This window comes from Myripristis murdjan, chromosome 1 (genome assembly GCF_902150065.1).
Source record: "Myripristis murdjan chromosome 1, fMyrMur1.1, whole genome shotgun sequence".
NCBI classification, from domain to species: Eukaryota; Metazoa; Chordata; class Actinopteri; order Holocentriformes; family Holocentridae; genus Myripristis; species Myripristis murdjan.
Genome location: NC_043980.1, coordinates 29,644,815 through 29,657,628, shown reverse-complemented (window position 1 = coordinate 29,657,628; position 12,814 = coordinate 29,644,815). Strand labels below are relative to the sequence as shown.

Sequence of the window (12,814 nt, the reverse complement as noted above, 5' to 3'; positions counted from 1 at the left end):
GTTTCTTACAAACGTTATGAACGTGGCTACAATTCTGGATGTTTGACCGAAAGTGTAACATAATTATCCATAAGTGCAGTGTTATAACTACACCTCTGACGTTTATAACAAACCAAACCGTTTGAAATTCGGTAGAAAATTGAGCAAGTTATGGTTATTTAAAAAGTACATGCACCACTACTACACAATGTTGGGTGAGCGAGCTGACTGTGGCAAGATGGCCGCCAGTGCGGACGAGACGTCTAGCCTTTATTATACATATCTATGGTTCAGGTCATAGGAAGGGAGTTATATCAGCTAGACCTAAAAGAAAACACAAAACAAACATTAGATTAAAATGAACTAATTACACTTTCTTTGCCAACACTTAACAAAACTATGATCCAACAAATATAAAGGCAAAATCAGCAAATAAGTAAGTAAGCAAGCAAGCAAGCAAGCAAGCAAGTAAGTAAGTAAGTAAGTAAATTGTATTAAAAAATTTTCGAATGACATTTTTTGTTCAGCATTTCTTTCTGAATTTAGGGTTCATTTAAGAAAGCAAAAGACCAAACTGCACAAACAGTAAGACCAGACCTACACAATCAGGTGTTAGTTTCGTATTTTCAAGAAGCCCTTAATACACAATAGTTATTTAAAGTTTATTAAAATGTTTATTCATTGCCAAGGCCAAGTACCACTTACAGCTCACACACACAGCGGCCGCTAACACCAATAAGAAACGAGCTTCAGTGCTGTGGAAACTTTTGCTGTTTGCTACAGCTAAGGTTAGGTAACCAGTCCCGTGCACATGGTAGGGATACTGCTGGGACTTTACATTAGCTAGTAACGCATCTGACAAAAAAAAAAAAAAAATCTCTCTCTCTCTGTCTCTCTCTCTCTCTCTCTCTCTCTCTCTCTATATATATGCAAGAACAAGAAGAAATGAAGAAATATGTTCTCTGCAAAGCTGAAAAAAAAAAAAAAACAAGGAGTTTTTCAGTTTGATTTTTTTCATTATGTAAAGCCCGATGACCCTGCCCATGGATATTTCACCATTTTTTTAAATTGTATTTTTTTATTCACAGGTAAATACACACACACACACACACACACACACACACACACACACACACACACACACACACACACACATAAATCTAGTTTTATTTCAGAATTAAATGAAATAATTGAATCCTTCAAATTAGTTAAAAATACAAAAAGTTTCAAACTATTTAAACATTATGAAGATGTACTGCCAGAAACTTTTTGTATAATTGGAGTGTATCCCCCCTTTTTTCTTTGTATATATTAAAACAATCTTTGCTTCTTTTTGTGTCCTTAATTATTTTAATTGTAAAGCTGAAATTAGTTTTTTTTTTTTAAATCAATAATTTGCTTCACCTTTGATGTATTGCTATGTTGTTTCTGACACTTCTTTGTATTATATATATTTGTAAAGACAGTTTAGTGGGAATTTATGGAAAACATTAACATTTTAAACATAACATAAATACATAAACTTAAATATTTTCAATGGTAGGAACAGACCAGGGAACGAAGCACGGTACAGTGTGGTGCGTTTCTGTGATTTTTAGGACTACATTTCCCATAAGCCAGCGCGGCAAACGTGTTTTTGTAGGAAGTGCCTGTCAGTACATTAGTGTGTCATCCGGTTGAGGAGTGGAGGACTGAGCTTGGGAGAGAGCAGGCTTTCAGAGGTTCACGGTTCAGGCTAAATACAGAGTAATATCAATGCACCGAAGCGGGCGGCTCGGCGGGTTGCTTACAAGCTTTACTGCGACTGAATGACACCAAATATCGACACAACTTCGATAAGGTGAGAGGCGGGGGAGGGGGCTGTTTTTTTTAAGCTACCAGACCTTGACTGCCAGAGTGCTAGCCCATGTCAGGCAGTGTAGAGCCTAGCTAAGGGCTCGCCGCTGCTAGCCCCGCTGCAGACAGCACAGTCAGTGCAGTCTCCCCTGTTGCATTTCGTCTTGTCTGTGTTGGCAGACATTACAAAAACAGCGGTTTGCTGGACTGGCCCGAGGCTACCTTGCACGGATGCTGCTGCTGCTGTTGTTGATCCGAAACAGAACAGCCGTTGTCTGCTTATACCTCCCCACCCCGCCTCTCTCTCTCTCTCTCTCTCTCTCTCTCTCTCTCTCTCTCTCTCTCTCTCTCTCTCTCTCGTTCTCAAGTCCACAAGACACATGACTGCAAATTCTTGTTGCGACAAACCTGCCCCCTGGGATACAAATGTACAGGCTGTTTTGGTCGTTGTCTGAACCCTTCAGGTCTCGAGCGGCGGTTGTGCCTAGCTAACGTTTATTTACTTGTCCAGCACGAGTGCAAGTTGTTGATGCCCAGGGCTCGGACCATATGCTCATCTCGCAGCTCGATACTATCATGATACTCAGGTGCCGATTCGATTTCACGGTTTACTGCGATTTTTTTTAAAAAATTGCCCTCTAGTTTGTAAAGTTTCATGAGGCTGTGATTATCTTAAAGGTCACAATAGGTCATTTTATACAGTGATGTCAAGTTTCAAAAAGTGGTGTCACTACAATGAAATTGCCACTGTGGGGGCTAACATCATCACACATGATAAAATGAGGCTCACTGAGTCTCAGCTTTCCAGTCAAACCCAATTTATGCAACTCCAAGACTGTTTCGGCCCCAGTCTGTGCAAATATGCCGTTTTACAATATTCCAAATGAACACATTTGTGCTGCATGGTCTGTGGCCCACACTGCATTCGATTAGCATAAGGTGGACATGTATGCAAAGAGGAGACCTGTGGGTGCCCACAGAACCCATTTTCATTGAGATACCTGGAGGTGAGACGTCAAGAAACTCCTTTGAAAATGGCCATGCCAGTATTTCCCTCGCCAAAATTTAGCCTAACTTTGGAGCAATACTTATTCCCCTTGCCAACAACCTAGCATGACATACTTGGTGCCAACGGATTCCTTATGTCTAGTTTTGTATGTATACAAAACTAGATATATGTATTGATTTTAAAAATCATAAAAAAAGACATGCAATACTTAAGTTAATCATTTTTTTTCTCTCCACCCCTATTGATGCAACTTGTTTAGTGTTGACATTTTCTTTAATATTGACCAGTACAAATGCTACCACTGTTGCTTGGCATTATATAATGCTATATATATCTAGTAGGGGATAGCACAGTGCAAAGGAATCGACTGAACAGGTTTAACAGTCATTTCATTTTGACAGGTCAAGCTACTTGGTAACTTTCATTTAGTGGCTAGCAAGCGGCCCTCAAGTTCCTGTCCATTTAGGAGATTGCCTCCAAAGTCAATAATGTTAGGTATTGTATTCTAATAATCCAAGCTAAGTGTAGCACTTGTCTATTTCAACAGGCGACCATCACCCCTACAGCCCTGGCCATGAATAAACAGCCCAGCAAAGAAAGTCTCAAGGACAAAGTGAAGGGAATCTTTGGCCTGGGACCCACGAGACCACCCAGCAAGCAGAACGAGACAAAGCCATCTGAATTCATCATCACGTTTGACCTACTCAAGGTGTGCATTGGCAGGCAGAGGAAACTGCATGATCTTCATGCATGTTCATGTAAACCCACACCCACAATGTGCTTATCATTTTCCCACTGCGGTTTGCACCATGTCAGATTTTTGTTCATTACTTAACCCTTTTGCTCTTCTCTTTCATAGGAACTAAATCCAGACTGTGGTCTGGGCAATCGGATCCGTGTAATCGGTCACGTGTGTGATCTGGCAAAGACCAAAAAATTCGAGGAGGTGAGTCTGATAATGACGTAATGTTGATGATGTGGGGCATCACTACGTGTGGTTGTGTTCGTTAACCTCCCTGTGTGTTTACAGTATGGTGTAGAGGCTGTATGGAAGGCAGTGGAGGACATGTTAAGTCCAGAACAGCCGCCTGAGGCCAGACATGCTGTTCTCCTCCTGCTTAGGGCCATCATACAGGGACAGGTATAAACACCATATGCATGCATACACACAAACAAAAAGAGAACCTAGTTCCTGTCATTATAATGGAATATTCATCTTTTGGTTTGCTGTATTCTTGTTTGAAGGGTGAGCGGCTCGGTCCTCTGAGGGCGTACTTTTTTAAAATAATCAGAGATTACCAGCCATCCAATGAAGACCTGTCGGATAGGCTGGAAGTCTTCAAGGCCCTGACAGAAAATGGTAAAGACATCACATATCTGGAGGAGGACATAGGTGAGACTCCACTTGTAGCAATTAGAAAATACTCATGCTCAGTTTTAATAAAATATATATGTCCAAAACATTTTCACAGGAATGGCTTAAATGTAAAAATAAAAAATCAATGTTGTCGTGCTCTCTGCTCGTCATTGACATAGTGTGCAGATTTGGTATTTTGCTTACCATTGAAGGCCAATCTTAAATTATCAAAATATATAGGATCACCATGCATTTTTACATAATTTAATAGGTAATAATTTTGTTCTGTCCTTTTTGTTTCTCCTTCCTCAGCTCGGTTTGTTCTGCTGTGGATGGACATAGGTCTTACCTGCGACTTCCTCCACGTGCTCGTGAACCTTGTCAAGTTTAACAGCTGCTACCTGGACCAGAACGTTTCCATTATGGTCCAGTAAGAGGACAATACAGACAGACAGACAGACAGACAGACAGTTAAACACATACTAATTTTTTTCATCCAGAAAATGTCAACTACTAACCTGTACTTTCATGTTCTGTTGTTCTTATTCTTTACAGAAAAATCTGCCTTCTGTGTAATAGAACAACATCCTCCACAGACATTGAGGTAGGTATTTGTTTGTTTTTCTCAAATGTCTATTTTTGCATGAGGAATTCAAGAGAAGTTTGAAATAACAAGCATACATTTTTACTTAGTTAATTAAAGGTTTAATTTTAATTCCTCAAGAAGTAGTTTAGCTTTATTAATCAATCTGTAGCTTTTTATAATTAGTGAACAGAAAGTACAGACTGAGGTGAAACCAATCTGAGAACTCATCTGCTTTGGGTAACCCCGAAGGAAGGAAAGGGAAGTTTTATTGGTGTTTTTACACCATTCTCTTAAGTGTGGTTAAACTGAGACATCACATATTTACGCCCCAAGTTCAGTTGATTTGAGGAGATTAGAAAACATTAGTGGTTGTCTGGTCTTGCTGAAAGAAGTGGTTTCATCCTACTTCTATGTGAATTAAAGAGCGTTTTTTTTTCAAGTGAAAATGCAGTATTTTAAAAAAAATAGCATGGGAATTACATGTTTGATGAAGCTATGTGGTTGATTTTTGATGGCATTCTCACACTTTGTTTTCAAGACCATCAAGCCGTGTTATGAGATAATACTGAGCAAGTTTACTGTCTACCAAATCCCACTCATAGGTTGAACAACATACTACAGTAGCGAAACTTTCTGCAAGTGTTTATATCTGAATTGCAAATAAAATCAGTTTTATTTAGACATTTGCTTGTTGCAAAGTCACCAATAGAAACTGATGACCCACATCAGAGGAGGATAATCATGTGCATAGCCATTCCTCTGTATACCCAAAAGAAAAACACGGATTATTGTTGAAATGTAACTTCACAGTCAGATGAGGACCCTGCAATAAGAAAATACCTTTTCTGCTTGCCTGGTGTAGTTATAATGGGCCTCACTCATCAGTATGTTTGTATGCTGCATTTGTTGATAGGCAAAATGTGGCCACAGTGTAATCTTTCTCAGCATCTAACAAACTTGTAGACACTGGGGAACCAATCTTGTGTAATCTATTTTCTTTCTGATCATCTCAATGTTTCTTCTGTACTCGTCTCTGGGATTTGCTCATTTATATGCATTAATTCAACAGTGTTCTTAGTCATTTTGGAAGTGTTGCAGAAGTTTTAAGTTAATGCTACTTTCATTATCAGTGAAAGCATTGACAGATTACTACAGTGCTGGTTACATTTATGCCAAAGTGAAAACCTTCACCATTCAACCCTGTAGTGTTAGCTGCATTTTGTACCGCCATCAGATTTACATAGGAAAACACTCAAGGCTTATTTTTCATCGGTGTGTGAAGGTTAAGTAGGTTTTCAAAACATGCAGAACAATTTGGCAGTCATTTATTATGCATTATGTAGAAGAGTTTCAGAATTACTTTTACTCTTCTCTTGGTATGACTTCAGATTAAATGTGACTGTCCTCCTGATATGACCTTAAAAACTGCGCATTTAAGGTTGTGTTGAAAGCAAATTGCAGCTTTGTCAGCCCTCAAACTCATGGACTATTATTAATTATACAAATACAGTAACAATACCAGTTCAGGGAAACATATTTTCAGATCAAAATTTTGTGTCTTATGCCTTGAAAGTAGGGCAGTTAATTAAACAATTAATTATATATTAAATATTTTTTCAGTACAGACACCCCAAAAACCACACAGGTATAATTTTAATAGCTTTTTCACTGAAAATGAAAATTATGATGCAACAATCTTTTCTACTAAAATCATCAATCATATTACAATCACTGTATTTGTAAAATAAATCAAATCTGATTTTTTTTTTTTTACCATCTCTTTCAGCCCTACTGTAAAACCTCCCAAACAAATCCTGCATTGTTCATTGCAGTAATTTTTGTTGAACTCTATATATACTATCTACGTGTGCTTGTGTGTGCTTGTGTGTGTGTGCGTGTGTGTGCGTGTGTGTGCGTGTGTGTGCGTGCGTGTGTGTGTGTGTGTGTGTGTTGGTCCAGGTGGCCCTGCAGGTTCTGGATGCTGTGGTCTGCTACAATTGCCTGCCCTCAGACTCTCTCACCATCTTCATCATCACACTCTGCCGTACCGTCAACGTCAAAGAGTTTTGTGAATCATGCTGGAAGGTGAGATAACACACACACACACACACACACACACACACAGCTTGCTTTAGCCTCGTAGCTGAGGACTCTAAAAAAGCATAACTCATCTAACTCTCAGTTGCTCTCTTCCTGCCCTTCACTTTGTGCCCCTCCCTCCCCTCTTCCTGCTGCTCCTCTTTGTCTCCAGTTGATGAGGAAGGTCTTGGGGACTCACCTTGGCCACAGTGCAATTTACACCATGTGCCGCATAATGGAAGAAAGGTATGGTTTTGGGCTGGTTCTATTTTTGATCAGTATATTTCTTGTCCCTTTGGAGAGTTTATGGCTCCTTTTTGTGTGTGTGTGCTTCTCTAACTCCCTGCAATCCCCCTCCCCCAGGGTGTATATGGAGGATGCACCATTGCTGAGAGGTGCTGTATTCTTTGTTGGGATGGCCCTGTGGGGGGCGCACAGACTCCCTGCCCTCAAAAACACACCCACACTTGTCCTGCCATCTTTCTACAAGGTAACACACACTCATACACACATATGTACACCTATGCAAGTACCAGGGTTCATATGGTCATGCAAAGCCTGGAAAGATTTGTACACACATACATACAGCATTTGAAACTTATACAGTATGAGCACCTTTTCCAATGTACATAGTGTTAAAACGTCTTTCTAGTGGTTTCATTTTGGTCATGGAATTAAACTCAAGTTTGTGAAGAAGTCATGAATAAGTCATTGTCAACCATTGGTAAAAACGGATGATACTTTAAGATAATGCAGTGTCAAGTACTTGTGACTGATTTTGTCTCTGACCTCTGACCCACCCAGGCCATGTCATGTGCCAACGAGGTGGTGTCCTACGAGATCGTCCTGTCCATCACCAGACTGATCAAGAAGTACGGCAAGGAGCTGCAGGTCGTCACCTGGGACATTCTGCTGGGCATCATCGAGAGACTGCTGCAGCAGATCCAGGTACACACACACGCGCGCGCCATACATACATAGTCAAACGCCAATTTAAATGATGAGTTGAAACTGATGTATCTCCATTAATTTTCACAGACGATAGGCAGTGCAGAGCTGAAGGCCATTGTGTACGAGCTGCTGACCACAGTAGAGGAGCTGTACGAGCAGAATGGTTACCATGGCTCCACTGAGAGGTTCTTCAGTCTGGTGGAGAAGTGTGCTGACAAGAGGCCTGTTAGTTCTTTTTGGATTTCCATTTCTTGTCATTTAGTCCTCTTACATATTTAGCAGTCCATATTCTTGTGCCTCTTTTCTAACTTTACTTTCTCTGTCTATGTGTGTGTCAGGATGCGTCTGTCCTGACCCTCATCTCCTACAGGGCTCAGTCCATCCAACCAGCTAAGGATGGCTGGATTCAGAGCCTTCACCGCCTCATGGAGAAATTCTTCAGGTAGGACATACATACACACAGTGGTGGTGCTATCTAAGGTCTCAGTGACCAGGTGTTATTGTTTCTCATGTCCCTCTTTTTTAATCACTACTATAATCCCTTTTCTTTCTCCACCCCCTCTCTGTTTCTCTCCTCTATCCTGCTCCCATCTCCCTGAAAGGAATGAGACTCGTAGTGTGATAAGGATCAAAGTGCTTCACATCTTGTCTTTCGTCCTCAGCACCAACCGACAGCTGTATGAGGTCTGTACACACACAGTTACACACTCAATTACACCCTCAAATCTTTCATCCTTTGTAAATTTGTTTGAGATTTATATTGTCGTAATGGTCAGTTAGGAGCTTATCTTAAAGAGGCCACTTAAGCACTCGATATAAACACTGTTCTGATGGTTTGATTAAGGCTTTGGAAATGCCTGCATTGTATGCAACCCTCCACATTGCCATCTATCTATCTATCTATCTATCTATCTATCTATCTATCTATCTATCTATCTATCTATCTATCTATCTATCTATCTATCTATCTATCTATCTATCTAATATAGAACAAACCAATAACACATCAGTTCTATAAGCTGTGGCTAAGAATTATGTAGCAGATGAATACCTTTAAACTCTGCAAGGCACAAATATTAAAATCATTAATAGATAATGTCCTTAATGATTACTTTAAAGAAAATCAATACAGTAATAGTTTATCAGTAAGTCAGAAGCTTGTTACTGAAAATGGCCACTGGATGGCAAAGTGGCTTCATCATAGAAATTTAATGGCTTTATGTGACAATAAGTTTGAGAACATGTAAGATTTCTCTATATTTGTAATATAACTAAAGGATTTTAAGACATGGCAAACGTTAACAGTGGTTAGATAAGTAAAAACATGTATTTTTTAAAATTTATTTCAGTAAGGATTTCTGAATGTTTTAGGCACTAATTGAGACTCAAGGTTGAGAAAGACTGGGGCAATACTTAGCAGGAATGTGGATTTTAATCTGTAAATTTATGACGCTGTCAGGTTTGCGTTTACCAGAGAGGCCCCAAGGAGGGGTTTTAATGTGTGTGTGTGTGTGTGAGGGAGAGAGAGAGAGAGAGAGAGAGAGAGGAGGTCAAGAAAATATTCTGTAAAACTTCATGTGGAATTCAAATGTTATTCATGATTATAGCATTTATATGAATGTTACATTGGTATAAGAACAAGATAAACTCAGTTCGGAAAACAAACAGATTCATTAACACATGGGTGTATGGGTTCAATTGTTCACTGAGGGTCTTGGGGAATTTCCCAGGTTCCAGTCGTTCCATTCTCCAGCGTCTTATCTGTAGAGAAAACAGTCATTAATTTTAAAACATGTCCAAGTTAATAAATTCAAGGGAAGATGGGCTCTTCCGTTTTGTCCATGGTCCTCTGACATTTTTTTGCCTAGAGGTGTGTGTGTGTGCTGTATCGCACACTTAGATAAGTAGAATTCTAAAAGAATCCCAATTTACAGTATATGGACAAAAGCATTGGACCACCTACACATTACACCTACAGGAGCTTTTATGATATCCTATTCTAAATCCATAGGCATTAATATGGAGTTGGTCTCCCCTCTGAAGCTATAACAGCTTCCACTCTTCTGGGAAGGCTTTTTACAAGATTTTGGAGTGTGTCTGTGGGAATGTTCGCCTATTCATCCAGAAGAGCATTTGTGTGGTCAGATACTGATGTCTGACCTCACAGGGCTCTGTGCGGGCCAGTCAAGTTCTTCCACACCAAACTCAGCCAGCCATGCCTTTATGGACCCTTCTTTGTGCACTGGGACACAGTCATGCTGGAACAGAAAAGGGCCTTCCCCAAACTTTTTCCACAAAGCTGGAAGCAGAGAATTGTCCAAAATGTCTTGGTGAGCTGAAGCATTAAGATTTCCCTTCACTGGAATTAAGGGGCCGAGGCCGACCCCAGAAAAACAAGCCCATAGCATTATCCCTCCTCCGCCAAACTTTACAGTCGGCACAATGCAGTCAGGCAGGTAATATTCTCTTGGCATTCACCAAACCCAGACTCATCCATCAGACCGTCAGATAGAGTTGTGTGATTCATCACTCCACAGAACACATTTCCACCACTCCAGAGTCCAGCAGCGTTTTTGGCATTGTGATTGGTGATGTAAGGCGTATATGCAGCTGCTCGACCATGGAAACACATGGCATGAAGCTCCCGGTACACATTTTTTGGTTTGGAGCTCTGCAGTTACTAAGTCATCAGAACGTTGGCCACTTTTACACACTATGCGCACTCAGCGACTCCGCTCTGTAACTGTACGTGTTCTGCCACCTGGTGGCTGAGTTGCTGTGGTTCCTAAATGCTTCCACTTTGCAATAGTACCACTTACAGATGATGGTGGAATATCTAGGACGGAAGAAATTTCATGAACTAACTTGTTGCAATAGTGGCATCTTATTACATTACTATTACAGTACCACACTAGAATTCATTGAGCTCTTTAAAATGACCCACTCTTTCACAAATATTTGTAAAGGCAGACTGCATGGCTAGGTGCTTTATTTTATACACCTGTGGCAATGGAATTGAATGAAAGACCTGAATTAAATGATAAAGATGTGTGTTCCAATACTTTTGTTCATAAAGTGTGTGTCACTGTGTCTGCTACAGGTGGATGGATGGATGGATTGATGCAATTTTGAATATCTCCCCATCTCTCTCTAATTCTCTTTTCAAAGTATCTTCAACTAAACCCTCCTCCCTCCTCTCTGCCTGTCTCCTCCCTCCTTTCAGGAGGAGTTAATTGAAGTGGTGGTGATTCCCCAGCTGAGTGGAATAGCTGAAGACCGGGACTTGGCCGTCAGGAAACAGGCCACCCAGCTCCTGGTGGACCTGGCTGAGGGCTGCAACACACACCACTTCACCAGCCTGCTGGACATCATAGAGCGGGTACAGACAATCACACAAATGCATTTCTCACATTCACATTTACACTCACTAACTCCTTCAGTTCTATCAGGTGAAAACCTTGGTGAGATCTTCTCAAGAATGGTTCTGTATGCAGGTGGCAAGCCGTTCTCTGGTGTGCTCGGGGCCCCTGGAGGTTTCTGAGAGAGACCCCACAGCAGAGTCTCCTATGGAGGATGTCAGGACTGCTATACTGGGCCTACTGGAGATCCTGCAGGTACACAAAACATTGGGCTGGATTCATAAAAGTGCACTTCATCTGGTCTTAACCCTCTGAACTGCAACTCCTGAATATATCCTGAGTTTTCTTAAGTTTGATATCATCTCTTACAAACTTCTTCTTCTCTTACTCACAAACTTATCAAAAACAGCCTTCCTATTAACTGTGGTTCTAACAAGCATAAAATCAAAATTACTAAAATGATTTAAATTTTTTTGAAGGTTTTGTGTTTTCTGAATTGTAACTGTTTGATTCTAGTATGAAATGTGATACTGCTGGCAGATGAATGTACAGCTTTGTCTTTTTGTGCATCTCTCCTGGCAGAGTAAACTTTACAGCCTGCCTGCCAGCCATGCTAGTCGTGTTTATGAGTTGCTTATCAGCCACTTGCAGCTTCACTACAAGAACAAATACTGTTCTGCTATCGCGTCCAGCATTCGACTGCAGGTAAGTGTGAGGTGTTTGTGAATTTTTGCTTATCTCTGACTATTTTTGAATTGTGTATCTCTGCCCCTCCTTCTCTTGATAATTACTTACTCTCCCTCTCTCGCTTCCTCCCTTCCAGGTGTTTGACTTCTTTCTGATGATGCGAGCAGACTCTCTTCACCGTCTGGGGGTCCCAAACAAAGACGGCGCCATGAGGTTCAGCCCTTACTGCTACTGTGACACAGGGTGAGGATGATCACACTCATAGAAACACATCATTGTTTTTTTTTTTTTTTTTTTTTTCCATCCCCCCGCCCCCTTCCCTAAAAACCATTTATATTAATTCCTTCAGCTCAGCTGTACACTACATGCAAACTACTATTTTCCATGTTTGCAGGGAACCAGAGAAGCGAGTCAGTGAGAAGAAGCCAACAGGTTCAGCGTCTCCTCCTGCTGGCAGCCCTGCTCCCTCCACTGCCCCTCCCCCCTGCTCCTCCTCCATTCGCACAGCCTACCTTCCCTACGCACCTGCCTTCAGTGTCCTACTGCAGTGCCTAAAGATGGTATGTACTCACATGTACACACACACTTAATTTTGTTTGAGATATGTTGCAGTGTGGTTCCCTTTTGTGGCAACACAAAGTGAGTCATACACACGCTTGTAACTAGGACTGGGCAATATGGTGATATTGTGTTGATTAGTTACTGTCTAGGATTTTGGATATTGTGATATTGTGGTATAATGTTTCCTAGTTTAAAAGGCTGCATTACAGTAAAGGGATGCATTTTTCTGTTTTTACTGTTATTTTATTTTCCTCTACCAGCTTGATCATCATATTCACATTACTAATGATTTTTTAAAAATCAAAAATCTTGTGTGTAAAAATCTTATCAAAGTGCCAATGGGCATCTCTACAATATTGTTTTATGGGGGTATTCAAAGATATCCTTTGATTTTGTCCATATCACCCTAT

General features: G+C 40.6%; 1 protein-coding gene across 3 annotated transcripts in view; it reads left to right on the top strand.

The window, feature by feature from the left end:
* Nucleotides 1-1,655: 1,655 nt before the first annotated feature.
* tsc2 (TSC complex subunit 2) overlaps nt 1,656-12,814 on the top strand; it is a 30,857-nt gene continuing 19,698 nt past the window's right edge. For 2 of the 3 annotated variants that reach the window (XM_030062529.1, XM_030062547.1), the window contains exons 1-19: nt 1,656-1,819; nt 3,372-3,533; nt 3,684-3,770; nt 3,855-3,965; nt 4,070-4,217; nt 4,494-4,611; nt 4,737-4,785; nt 6,727-6,852; nt 7,019-7,092; nt 7,210-7,336; nt 7,651-7,794; nt 7,885-8,022; nt 8,136-8,239; nt 8,400-8,481; nt 11,021-11,176; nt 11,292-11,411; nt 11,739-11,861; nt 11,980-12,086; nt 12,238-12,403. In XM_030062529.1, the coding sequence (XP_029918389.1) occupies nt 3,399-3,533; nt 3,684-3,770; nt 3,855-3,965; nt 4,070-4,217; nt 4,494-4,611; nt 4,737-4,785; nt 6,727-6,852; nt 7,019-7,092; nt 7,210-7,336; nt 7,651-7,794; nt 7,885-8,022; nt 8,136-8,239; nt 8,400-8,481; nt 11,021-11,176; nt 11,292-11,411; nt 11,739-11,861; nt 11,980-12,086; nt 12,238-12,403 (2,115 nt within the window). In that variant the 5' untranslated portion in view covers nt 1,656-1,819; nt 3,372-3,398. Of the gene's footprint in view, nt 1,820-3,371; nt 3,534-3,683; nt 3,771-3,854; nt 3,966-4,069; nt 4,218-4,493; nt 4,612-4,736; nt 4,786-6,726; nt 6,853-7,018; nt 7,093-7,209; nt 7,337-7,650; nt 7,795-7,884; nt 8,023-8,135; nt 8,240-8,399; nt 8,482-11,020; nt 11,177-11,291; nt 11,412-11,738; nt 11,862-11,979; nt 12,087-12,237; nt 12,404-12,814 lie in introns of those variants that run through there. The other variant, XM_030062538.1, reaches the window with a different exon arrangement.